At 44.3% G+C, this 12,884-nt stretch overlaps 1 protein-coding gene across 3 annotated transcripts in view; it reads left to right on the top strand.

The window, feature by feature from the left end:
• Window positions 1–12,884, top strand: part of PITPNC1 (phosphatidylinositol transfer protein cytoplasmic 1) — a 268,917-nt gene that overhangs the window by 237,793 nt on the left and 18,240 nt on the right. For all 3 annotated transcript variants that reach the window (XM_027517737.1, XM_027517739.1, XM_027517738.1), the window contains exon 7: window positions 9,867–10,022. In XM_027517737.1, coding sequence (XP_027373538.1) covers window positions 9,867–10,022 — 156 coding nt within the window. The remainder of the gene's footprint in view (window positions 1–9,866; window positions 10,023–12,884) is intronic.

Genomic DNA, 12,884 nt, shown 5'->3' with positions numbered 1-12,884 from the left:
CCCATGGGCTCTGTGGTTGCAGTGTATGAGCTTAGTTGCCCCACAACATGTGGGATATTAGTTCCCCAACCAGGGATCGAACCCGCATCCCCTGCATTGGAAGGCATATTCTTAACCCTTGGACCACTAGGGCAGTCCCCTAAATAATATGATATTTTGAAAAACAAAATGAGTTCCAAAGCTAAAATAAGTTTGAAATCTGTTCCAGCTTTAAAAATGGGAATCTTTTATTGCCTCCAAATACAGAGCTTATTCACTATCTCTACCCCAGTTTCTGTTCAACAAGTTGGAGGTCCAGGTTTCCCAAAATAATACCGTGTATAAGGAGCAAGCTTAGATTCAGGGACAGTTAATCCAGTGCTGATCACTGTTGCCATGTTGCAACTCATCAAGAATATTTGTTAGTCTATCATCAGCTTTTGATTTCAGGAACTTATGCTCTCTATGGGCCAAATTGTGTATCCTCAGTATGGATAGATGATACGGTTAGTTACGTTCATACCATGTGTCCAAAGAGCACAGCTAAGATGAAAGTGAGCGCGGACAGTCCACAACATGCAGTCCCAGCTCAAAGTCTGCAAACAGAGCCAGGTCCTAACGGCACTCCTTTCTGGGAAGAGTTTGGCTTCCAGGCTATTAGGAGAGCTGGTGCCTGGCCTCTCACTGTCACATGTAGTGAGGCAGGGGATCCTCTCCCGGTGGGCCCTTGAATAACTTTACTGGTTTTGCTTAGAGGTGATCTTATACATAAAAAGTCATCTCTGCCTGAAGGAGCAGATTCGCTTTGTGTAACAGGATAATAGGGAGCCATCTCTTGTTGCTCTGGAATTGGGAACCAGGCCCAAAGCTGGGGCCAAGGAGAAATTGTAATTCCACATTCCCCAGCAGCTGCTTGTCACTGAGGTCAGGTACCCAGGACTGGCCCAGGTGGCTCAGCTGGCCTTCTTGCCATGGCGCCTGTCTTGCATCTCTCCCCCATTCCCAGTCCGTATTTGGAGATGGGGGAGGGGAATTCTCAGAGTCATTTGGGGCATCCTTGCCTAACCCCAAAGCCATGTGAAGGGAGTATTCCAAGAGAATTAATTACAGAAATTGGAGTGAAAGTGAAAGTCACTCAGTCATGTTCGACTCTTTGCAACCCCATGGAGTATCTGGTGGGGGAAAAAAAAAAAAAGGGCTATTTGCCAAGCTGGGGACCTGCAGATCCACATGCAACTCTGCCATCTCATGAGTCTGGGGCAAGGCTGCAAAGTGGCCCTAGAAGATTGTAGGGGAACGTAGAGACTGATTGATGCCTGCTTCCCATCAGGAGATTTCTGAAGGAGGAGGCTTGTGGAAGGAGCCTGTGGCAAGGACGCTGAGACAGAGCTGTGGAGAGTGAGTCTGGAAATAGGAAGGGGGCATTCTTTTGGACATTATACAAAATGAAGATAATAGCATACTACTTTAGAGGTTTTGTAATGAGGGAATTTCTCTTTGCTCTGAGACCCACAAATTCTCCAATTCTCTGATACCAACCAGGTGTCAATAATTCAGTTCAGTTCTGACACTTCCTGGCTTTAGCATCATGTAGCACAAGTTCAAGGACTCAGTCCTACAAGACCACTTGCACTTCAGATGCCAGTCACAAGCCCAAGGCCACCACATTATGGTTATTTTTCCCTTCCTCCCACAGCATCATCCTCACATTCGAGAATTTGCTGGGAAGGCTTACAGAATTCAGGAGAACAGTTGATTTACATTTACTCATTTTTTCAGAAAGACTACAGTTCAGGAGCAGCCACGTGGATAAAATGCATAGGGCAAGCAAGTATAAGGGAGGGAGGTACAAGCTTGCATGCCCTCTCCAGGCATGCCCCCCACCACCCGCGGCCCCAGCAGAGATGTGTTCACCAACCCGGAAGCTCTCCAGATCTCATTGTCAAGCATTTGTATATTTCAGTCGCCAGCCTCTCTCTTCTCCCCACCCCACATGACAGCCGACTAAACAATCTTTCTGAGACCCAGCCCTATCCTGAGGCCATCTAGGGACCGCACCCTGAGTCACCTCACATGTATTTCTTCTATCACAAAGATTAAATAAGAGAGTGTACCCAAAGTGCTGGATCCAGACTCTGGTTCCCAGCAAGTATTTGATGAGCATTAACTAGTTTCGTGACTTTTCCCTCCTTCCATCCTCCACTTTCTCCTGACCACCTCTCTCAGGAGTCTCTTTTGCCTTCGTCTTTTCCATAGCCCCTAAAAGGCATCACCCTCAAGGCTAGAGGCCTTTGACTACTCAATGGTTTTGTGGTTTGCTCAAATTTTCCATTCTCACTCTTCCTCTTCTTCAAGTAGAGAGTCTTGAGTTTTTCTGGCCCTGAATTAGAACCGAGAAGGGCTCACAACACCCACCAAAACACTCCCCCCACCACCACAGCCACCTTTTTCTCTGCCTTTCTGCATGTCAGACACACCTTCTGAGTCAAGTTCCTTTAAGAGAGTCGCTCTGCAGAGGACTAGCACAGATCACTGTGTGTGTGCTGTGCGAGCTAGTGCCAAGAGCAAATGCTTTAAAAATAGCACTTTAGGTATTAACTGCTAACAAAGCAAGAAGTGGCTGCTTCTGGCCACAATTTGCATTTAGGGTTTTATTTTTTTAAACTGATGCATAGCAGGTGACCTTTCAGTAAAGTTTTTGGTCAATTCTCAAGTGCACTGAAAGTTCCTTAGTTCCGTTGGGTTTTTTTTTCTTTTAAATACCTTTATGAGATCCAGCGCATGTACCATACAACTCACCCATTTAAAGTATAGAATTCAGTGGATTTTAGCATATTCACAGATGTGGGTAACCATCATCACAATCAAATTGTAAACATGTTCACCAGCCCAATAAAGAAACCCTGTATGCTTTAGCTGTCACACCCCCTACTCTTTTAGCCTCAATCCCAACCCAGCCCTAGGCAGTCACTAATTTTCCTGTCTCTGGATTTCCCTGTTCTGGACACTTCATATGAATAGAAGCCTTTAATATGTGGTCTTTGGGGACTAACTTCTTTGAAAGCTCTTTAATTTTTCTGTGCATCCCTTTAAGGATTCAAATTCAAGAAATGTTGGTCCAGGGAATCCCCTGGCAGTCCAGTGGTTAGAACTCCACGCTTTCACTACCAAGAGCCCGGGGTTCAGTCCCTGGTGGGGTAACTAAGATCCTGCAAGCTGTGCAAAAAAAATGTTGGCCCAAATTAGGGGCTAAATCTTAACCTGATTGAAAGGGCCATTCACTAAAGGGGAATGAAAATAACACCACCTTGGAGTCTTCAAGAAAAGTTCCCCAAATGCAGGAAAAAAATCTGATGTCTTTCAGATGGGTTAGTTCATCCTTACTTGAGGGCTGAGCATTGTAGTTACATAATGTAGCATTTCCTAGCCAGTGACTGCTTAGCCCTTTTTCATTTAACATTTATCAAAGACTTCTAATTTCAATTAACAGGGCAAGCCCCTGTTGGCTATAGTCCTTTGTGGTTCAGATTGAAAGAGTAATTAATCACAGAGACTTTATATCTCAGTGAATGTCGGCCAATAATATTGCCTTGGAGATGCAAGCTGTGCTCCATCCAGGCTGAGACCTCCTGCGGGTTTCTCCTTGCACCTCCCAGGTATGAGACAGATCCTGACAAACGCAGGGACACAGTTTCATGTTGGCTGCACTAATCAAAGCCCTTAGCGTCATCTTTGTTCTGCTTTGTCCAAGTGCGAGATAGATGAAACCTGAAAGTGTGACTGACCTCCGGGGTGAGGAAGGAGGAAGCCTTCTAAAGAAGATGCACCCGCGCTGAAGAAAGCATGGCCAGTATGGTCCATCTGGCCCCGGGGAGAAGCCCTGGCACCAGCTCAGGTCCCTCCATACAGATGGGCTTTAACAACAAGCGTCCAATTTGCCATCTGCCAGGCCTAGGGAGCGCAGATGAGATTCAGAGCCAGGGCTCTTGCTGTGGATGAATTTAGAAGCCCCCACCCAGAGGAACTTGCAGACTGGCACATTCCCAGCTAGCCAACTGTGGGGCGGAGCCCTCAAAGCAAGAGCATTGACCAAGTGGATGAACACACTACGGAGGAAACAGAGGGGAACCTAGATTTCCCTTGTGAAAACCTCTCTGACGGTGTTAGAGGTTGACCTGGGTGCCCCCCAAAAAAGATATGTTGAAGTCCTGACCCTCAATACCTGAGAGTGTGACCTTATGTGGAAATAGGGTCTTTACAGAGATAATCAAGTGAAAGTGAGGTTCGCTGTGCCTATCCAATACGACTGCGTCCTTAGGAAAGGGGCCAGTTTAGATGCAGAGCCAGGCGTGCACAGAAGGAAGACGATGTGGAGACGAACGGGGTGAACACCATGTGACCAGAGTATACATCTGCCAGTCAAGAGACACCAAACTTCTCAGCAAACCAAACCACCAGAGCTAGCGCACAGGGGCAGGACAGATTCCTCTTCACAGCCCCCGGTGGGAACCGACCTCACCAACACCTTGATCTCAGACCTCTGGCCTCCAGAATCCTGAGAGAGTACATTTCTGCTGTTCAACCCAGCCCGTTTGTGGTACTTTGAACGGCCACCTTAGCAAACTTACATACAGCTGGGTTCCCCGTTAGGGAAACAAGCTCCACCCTACCTGGAAGATTACTGAAAGGAAAGGATTGCATTTATCTCTGTGTAGCTCTCAGCTCTTCAGGAGGAAAGCTATTAATAACCCCGAGGATGCTCAGATTGTCTGATGCAAGGCTGGCCCATCCCGACATGGGGAGATAGCCGCCGAGGGTGTCCACCTGCCAGGGAAGCTCCCAGTTTGGATAGACCATCTCCTGTGTGTGCCCTCATGTAGTTTCAGAGCCTGGTGCCATCAGTACAATCCCTTCCTCTAAGGGAGCAGCCTACAGTGGGGCAATCTCCCTTGCTGTCTGCTTTGTCAACTTTGTTCCTGAAACATAAGAGAAAGAGGGAAAGGAATTGATTCTAATATTGAAGACTGTCATTTGTACTTGGCCCAGAACCTAGTCATAAGCATTCAATAAGCAAAAACCCTTTTCTTGGGATTTCTTCCACCACCATTGTTATGGACACTGATGGGCAACAGCTTCCAGAAAATGGAAATGCCCAACTGCCTCTCACTGGCACAAAGACACCAGCATGATGGTGGACAGCCATATTTTTTGGCAATCATTTTTCTATACACTCAACCACAGGATAACAATGAAGTAATCGTACAGCACTGAAGATATTCCTGTTTCCTTTCTTCTGAGGAGCTTCATGAGATTTGAGGAAATTGAATTGTGTTATTTCTCAAGGATGTTTCAGTATCATATGCTTCTTATCACTCTGGGACATCTCCTGTGTCTCATGCGTCACCTGTTGGGTATTGGGCTGTGGACTTCCTGACATTATCCAACTTAAGCCCTGCAGCAGTCCCACAGCGGAGTTAGTATTAACACCTTCATGCAGATGAGGAGACTGAAGCTCCCCTCTGACAGATTGTGCCAGAATTTCAGATGAGAATCTTCATAGTCTAGATGCAGGGAGCCCAGGTCTGGGAGTCAATTTGACCTGAGCTTAAGTCCTAGACTGTGGATATGTCAGCTGTTATCTCTGAACTTCAGGCTCCTTGTTTGGAGCACAGAGATGACATTTGTACCTGAGAGTAGTGGTTAAACTCGGCACCTGGGAAGCTTCTGAAATGCTGGATGCAGAGACCCCACCCAAGACAAATTTGATCAGAGGCAATGGGGATTTAACCTTACTCCTCATCCTCCGAGGTTTCTCTCACACTTCTGGACAACAGAAGTTCTTAGTGACAGTGGGGCTCTAGGGGAAAATCCTCTTGCCTCTTCTAGCTTCTCTTGGCTCCAGGAGTTCTGTGGTTTGAGGGGCCTTTTTCTGTCCCCTTTTCTTGTGTGTAAGGAATAGACTCCAACCTCCATTACCTTCCCTGAGTCCCAAAGGGCAGATTCTAACCATTGCAAATCATTCAAAAAAACTAAGATGATAGCATCTAGTCCTATCACTTCATGGCCAATAGATGGGGAAGCAGTCAATCCTAAAGGGAATCAACCCTGAATATTCATTGGAAGGACTAATGCTGAAGCTCAATACATTTTGGCCACCTGATGTGAAGAGCCGACTCACTGGAAAAGACCCTGATCCTGGGCAAGATTGAAGGCAGGAGGAGAAGGAGACAACAGTGGATGAGATGGTTGGGTCACATCACCGACTCAGTGAACATGAATTTGAGCAAGCTCCAGGAGATGGTGACGGACAGGGAAGCCTGGCGTGCTGCAGACCATGGGGTCACAAAGAGTCAGACACAACTGAGTGACTGAACAACAACAGTCTGGAATGGGAGGGGATGCAGAAACAAGGGAGGAGACCACCTGAGGCCAGATTAAAGGAACTGAAGAAACTCATCAGGAGACTATCTAAGGTCAGATTAAAGGACTATGGGCTCTGCATACACCCCATCCTTATTGCAACTCCACCCTTAAAGCATTGCTATAAAACTCCTCACCAAATCCTCCCAGCTTGGAAACTCATAATTTTTGAGGCACAAGCCCACTTTGCTCCCCTCTGCCTGGCAAAGCAATAAAGCTGTTCTTTTCTACTTCACCCAAAACTATCTGCAAGATTTGATTCAGCACCGTCTCACAGAGGCCAACTTTTCGGCATCAAGATGAAGCTGGAGGTTTATAAATTTTATTTTAAAATTTAAAAACCTGGAAATGAAAGTTTAAAACATAAAACAATCCAGTTATTTTATTAAAAAATAAATGATATAACTGAGCTTGAATCAGAATCAAAATACTATACAAAATACTTTACTATATGATACGAAATACAATCAGAATACAAAATACTATAGCCATGGAAAGAAACAAACTAGAAATTTTAAAAATAAAAAAATTTGTTAAGTTGTAAGAAAGGTCAACTGCTGTATGAGTGGGACAGTTTAGGTATTCATGTTCGCAAACCCAAGTGAGAGAATGAGATTCGAAGGTAATATTTCAAGAGAAATGAGTACTTAGGGGAAAGGTAGGAAAACTGTGTAAAGGGGGACATTTGCAGTGACCAGAATACTTCAAATACGTAGTGTTTGGGTTGGATTTTAAAATTTTTTATTTGTATATTTATTTATTTTGCTTATTGTCATCCAGAGGCATTCAGCTGGATGTTCATTTCTGATCTTGAGTTTTGAATTAATGCAGTCCTCTGGTAAATCCTTCTCCCTTACTTCCCTCCAGCTCTTTGAAAGTGAATCCCTAATTATAGGCCATGTATGAGATTTACTAGATGAAATCAGCGGCTGTGGATGTGACACCAGACTCTCAAAAAATCAACACACTGTTGCCATAAAAAGCCCAATTGTTAATTGCTTCTTTGGCATCTGGCTGTAACAAAAACACTCTTTTTCTGTTTAACATTAAAACTCAATGTAGTGGAAAGAACATTGGGCTAGAACTAGGGGAGGCTAGTATTCTTGTCCCAAACCTGTTACCAAGTGCCTATGGTTTGAGGACAAAAAACATTTCTTTCTTTGAGGCCTCAGTATCCTTATCCATAAAACCAAGGGTATGAAGTCAAATTACCACTTCCAACTGAAAAATCCCATTCTGCATCTTGAAAATACAATACACTCTTCTAACCTTTGCCCGAAGCTTTATTTCATGATAGCCTGATATCATTGTACACTTTTGTAGTTCCACGAGGAAAAGGAACCACACACAAATTTAAGTGTCTCCATAGTTTTCACACTGCAGGCAGTACTTTTCTGGTCTTTCTCAGATCCGAAGTTTGCTGTGAGGCCCCACAAGCTTTAACGACTTTGGAAATGCAGTCTACCAGTGTTTCACATTTAATACAGCAGAGCCTTATTTTATTCTTGAGATGTCTGGAATCTACACGAAGATTCCACAATAGGTATCGTTTCAAGTTCCGCAGTGGTCAGCTGAAGGAACAAGCTGGGGCCAGTCCATGAGTCAGGTACTAGTGTTGGGAAGGCGAGTGTGGGGGTGCACCCAGCTGACCCAGGGGCCTCCACCTGCAGGCCTTTCTCAGGCCCACTGCACAGGACCCGAGACAAATGAAGGCAGCTCCGACCACAGCCGCACTTGCTTTGTTTGCGGGTCCTTTGTCCCTTACATGTCTGGGTTGCCAGGAGCTTTGGCCTCTGGCTTCCAACTGCTTGCTGGCTCTGCAACTATCCTTTGTTTACCCAGTTGCTAACTGGAGTAGGACAACCGTCACTCAGGTTCATGAGGGTTTGCCTTTGTATATTCTGCTCGGCCACCATGTGGCAGCCATGTCTTCTGAGCCTCCAGATAGTTGGTGGTGAGCTCATTATTCACCATCATGTCCCTCTTGTGGGAAAGTAAAGGGCAGATGGGGAAAGAAACCAGCGTCCCCTGTTTAACTCCAGCTTTTGTGTTTGAAGTTGCAGGAATGGCTTGGCAGGTGTGCATTTCCTTGTGTATAGTTTTTGTGGATGTAGCTAATGGTACGAACTTTTGGAGAGTGCTGGGAAAGAACAAAGCAGCATTCCTTCCCTTTTGTCTTTGGAGATCCAGTTATTACATCTGCTTGGAATCCACATGATGTTTCTGTTTTGTTCTCTTGCTAAGTAACAGTTCATCCCAGAATTTAGCAGCTTATGGGAATTCCCTGGCGGTCCAGTGGTTAGGCCTCCGTGCTTTCACTGCCTGGGTTCAATCTCTGGTTGGGGAATTAAGATCTCACAAGCAGCCTGGTGTGGGGAAAAAAAAGAAGGAATATATAAGCCAGTAATAGGATGACTGACTAGCCATTTAGGAAAACAGACTTTAGTGATTTAAAACAACAGTGTGGTAGTTCTCACAATTCTGCCATCTCAACTGGGCTTAGCTGGACAGGATCTCCTGTTCCTCATGGTATAGGCTTGAGCTAAAATATTAAAGATGGCTTTATCGCTCATGTGCATGGCTTCTCAGCCAGAATGAGTGAGCCTCTCTCCACATGGCCCTCCATGTGGCAAGCTTGGCTTGGGCTTCCTCACTCCATCATGGTCTCAGGATAATCAAACAAGACATTTTGCATTGTGGCAGACTTCTGGTTTCCAGCTTCTCTTAAAGACCCAAACTGACACAGTGTCTCTTCTGCCACATTCTTTTGGTCAAAGCAAGTCACAGACCAGTCTAGATTCATGAGGAGAGGAAGTACCCTCCACAACTTGGTGAGAGAAACAACACGCAGGCACAGTGAGGGAGGGAGTGAGTGGGGGCCATCTTTGGAGGTTATCTCCTATAATCTCGTGGTATTCTTTTGATTTATTGGTCTCCTCTCTTTGTTCCTGCTGGCATTTTGTGGTGTAAGAACACAAGTCAGGCAGGAAATAGTCCCATCGTCTTAAACATCAGCTTTTACCAGCAATTCCAGGGTGCTTTGGAAAGGCATTGCTGTCTGTTCCCTGGACTGTAGGGCTGAGCATCAGAGGCTTCACTGACTGCCTTGGGAAGTACAATAATAGCCAACATCAGTTGAGCACTTGCTATGGACCAAACTCTATGCTTATGCTTTTTTCATATATAACGTTATCCTCGTAATCTTCCCAGGCCTATACCTATAATTTCAATGGCAGTTCCTGGGTTGGTTCAGGTGATAGCATGGCACAGTTGGTACTGAAGATTCAAAAATGGCTACAGAGCCACACTCGAGATCACCACCCTTTCCTCCCCAGAAGCACTCATTTCCTTGAGATACTTATTATGGTGACTGGTTTCTTTCACTTAGCTTTCTGTATTCATTTATTTCATAAAAATGATGGTTGAACTTTTAAGTTTTCATTTCTTTGATATATTTTTTCCTCCAGGATCCTAAACACTTCAAGTCAGAGAAGACAGGACGAGGACAGTTAAGGGAAGGTTGGAGAGATAGTCATCAGCCCATCATGTGTTCCTATAAGCTGGTGACCGTGAAGTTCGAGGTCTGGGGGCTTCAAACCAGAGTGGAACAATTTGTACACAAGGTAAGTGAATGGTTGGCAGTTTCCGGGCTGTGGGCAAAGTAACTGTCTTTGTTGTGAGCCGGAGTGCCCAGTGCCCAACAGATGTATAGGCACTGAACCAACACAAGTTACCTGCATCTAGAAAACACTGTTTCCATAAAAGTGAATTTTGCCTACTGTTTAACTTTCTTCTACTAACAGATATCTTACACTTCATCCCTCATTTTGTGACTTCCATGTCTACTGGGTGAGTATGCTCAGGAAGTTGGGCTCTCAAAGTATGGTTCTCTTGGGCTCTCCTAGTTTCAAAGAGAGGTTCTTGTACTTGGTGCTTGGGCACTCAGGTTCCAGGCAGAGGCACAGGGTTTATCCGTGTGCACTGTCCCCTCAAGGATAGCCCTCACTCAAAAGATCCTGCAAATGTAGACACCTGAAGTAAAAGATGCCCCAAGAGACAGAAGAAACCCCAGTGGTCCCATTAGATGATGTACCCCAGCATTTCTGCCCTTTTAATAACTCTGTTACCAAAGAATTATTGGCAAGCTCAAAACACAGGTTTTAGTTGTATACCTCCTTTGGCTAAACATGTTAATTTTGTAGCAGGAACCCATTTAGCGATGATTTAAGTTTATTGGGTGCTTGTAACATAACTCTTCCAGTAGTCATGTATGGATGTGAGAGTTGGACTATAAAGAAAGCTGAGAGCAGAAGAATTGATGCTTTTGAACTGTGGTGTTGGAGAAGACTCTTGAGAGTCCCTTGGACTGCAAGGAGATCCAACCAGTCCATTCTAAAGGAGATCAGTCCTGGGTGTTCATTGGAAGGACTGATGTTGAAGCTGAAACTCCAATACTTTGGCCACCTGATGGGAAGAGCTGACTCATTCGAAAAGACCCTGATGCTGGGAAAGATTGAGGGCAGGAGGAAAGGGGGATGACAGAGGATGAGATGGTTGAATGGCATCACTGACTCTGTGGACATGAGTTTGGGTAAACTCCAGGAGTTGGTGATGGACAGGGAGGCCTGGCGTGCTGCGGTTCATGGGGTCGCAGAGCCGGACACGACTGAGCGACTGCACTGAACTGAACTGAACATAACTCTTATCCTCATGGAAATTAATTGGAAATGCAGTGCTGAGCACTGCCCTTTGTAACTCCTATTTTCATGAGAATAAGTACTATCCAAGTTGTCTCTACATTCCAGATAGGCTAGATATCTGTTTATTTTTCCATTTAAAAACTGATAAAGAATAGCTTTCTGAAATTCTTTTGGGGGCACTGGAATTTAACCTTAATGCACTGAGCTGTTTGTTACTTAGATGGATTTGTCTACTGAGCTTAGGGAGCCAATTGATAGTAAAATGTGTAAATCTTGAATTTGGGTCCAAAAAATAGATTGAACTTGCTTTCCTGATAATAGCAGGGCCTGGAGCAAATTTGAGACAGAGAAATGTACTAATCTGCTGAGCTCCAGAATCCGTTTTTGCCCAGCCAGGGGTGAGAGCCAAGTGGCATGCATAGAAATCAAGTTCTGGGACCTGCTGTTTTCCTGCTGTGTCCCAGTTATTAAGAAGAAAGAAAGTCCAGACTCCAAGAGTAAATATTTTCCAGCCTCAGCTCTGCGACTGTCTCTGGCAGTATATTCTTGACTTCCTACAACATCCCACCTGTTTTTAAAAAACCCCGAAAGATCTCCTCTTACTGGGGCCACTACCATAGTATGTTTCATTATCTCGTCTTCTCACAAAACATATTCAGATTGCCACAGGGGTCATTGTGTTTCTAGTTTTGAGAATCCGTTTCTTTAAAATACCTGTAAGAATTACGCTCTAGCAATAGGCATTCCCATCGCCCATTTCCAAATGTAATGAAGTGTCATCAACACCCCCGAAACACACCTGCTGTGGCACACGAGCTACTAATGAGAGTCTGAGGCTCGTATTTGCGTGGGTTTCAAGTGCCAGGGATGCCTTTCTCGGAACACCTTTTGTTTTTGAAGAATCTAGTCACAGTTCACGGGGGAAAAAATGTTCGAAAGCGAGCCATTAGCACATCATTGGATTCTTGTTTCCAGCAGACAGCTGTGTTGTGCTTAATGCAATAGGGCGTATTTACTGACGCCTCAATGCTGTTCTTTTAATTCCCATGAATTTGACACACTCAGCACTCAAGTGTGCATGGCTTCATGTTATTTCTTAGTTTCATTATATGTTTCCTCCTTCCAAATCATAAAAGCCTCACTAGATATCCATAGGCCTGGAATAATAAACACTTCATTATGAAGGCTTCCCTTGTTTCTGCAAATTCACTGAATTAAAATCCTTCATTTCTTGAAACATGCTCGAACCTTCTACAAGAGGTTTTTGACAATTGCTAGATTTGTTTGTCAGGAGGAAGGAAATGTTGGAAGGACAGTACTGAGTATTTAAGAAAGGTAAAAAGGCATGCTGTATTTATAGCCATAGAAGGCCGAAAAAAGAATGCCATGAAATAAAAGCACATAAATGGTATAACACACAAACTCTTTACAGTTATTTTTCTTAATCTTCTATTGCCATTATGTGCCACCATAAGAAATAATTTCATTCCTTTCATCTCCAATCAAGCTCATCATTCCCATTAGGTTCTACTCTGGTTCAGGTTTCTTATTTCATGACTTTCAATAATAGTTAACATAATAGCTGACTAAACTGCTCCCTCCCGTGACTTCTACTACATGAAAGCCAAGCTTAGAAAGATATTTACTTATCTTGAATCCCACACCTTCAATTACTTAAAAAAAAAAAAATTACCAATATATAGGATACTTCACTAGAGAAGAGAGAGTTCTAAGTGCTTTGGTCTTGGAAGTGATTTTTCTATCCAAACAAATGCGCTTGATTTC

This window comes from Bos indicus x Bos taurus, chromosome 19, assembly GCF_003369695.1.
Source record: "Bos indicus x Bos taurus breed Angus x Brahman F1 hybrid chromosome 19, Bos_hybrid_MaternalHap_v2.0, whole genome shotgun sequence".
In the NCBI taxonomy this organism is placed as follows: domain Eukaryota; kingdom Metazoa; phylum Chordata; class Mammalia; order Artiodactyla; family Bovidae; genus Bos; species Bos indicus x Bos taurus.
This window is presented reverse-complemented; position numbering and strand designations above follow the sequence as displayed.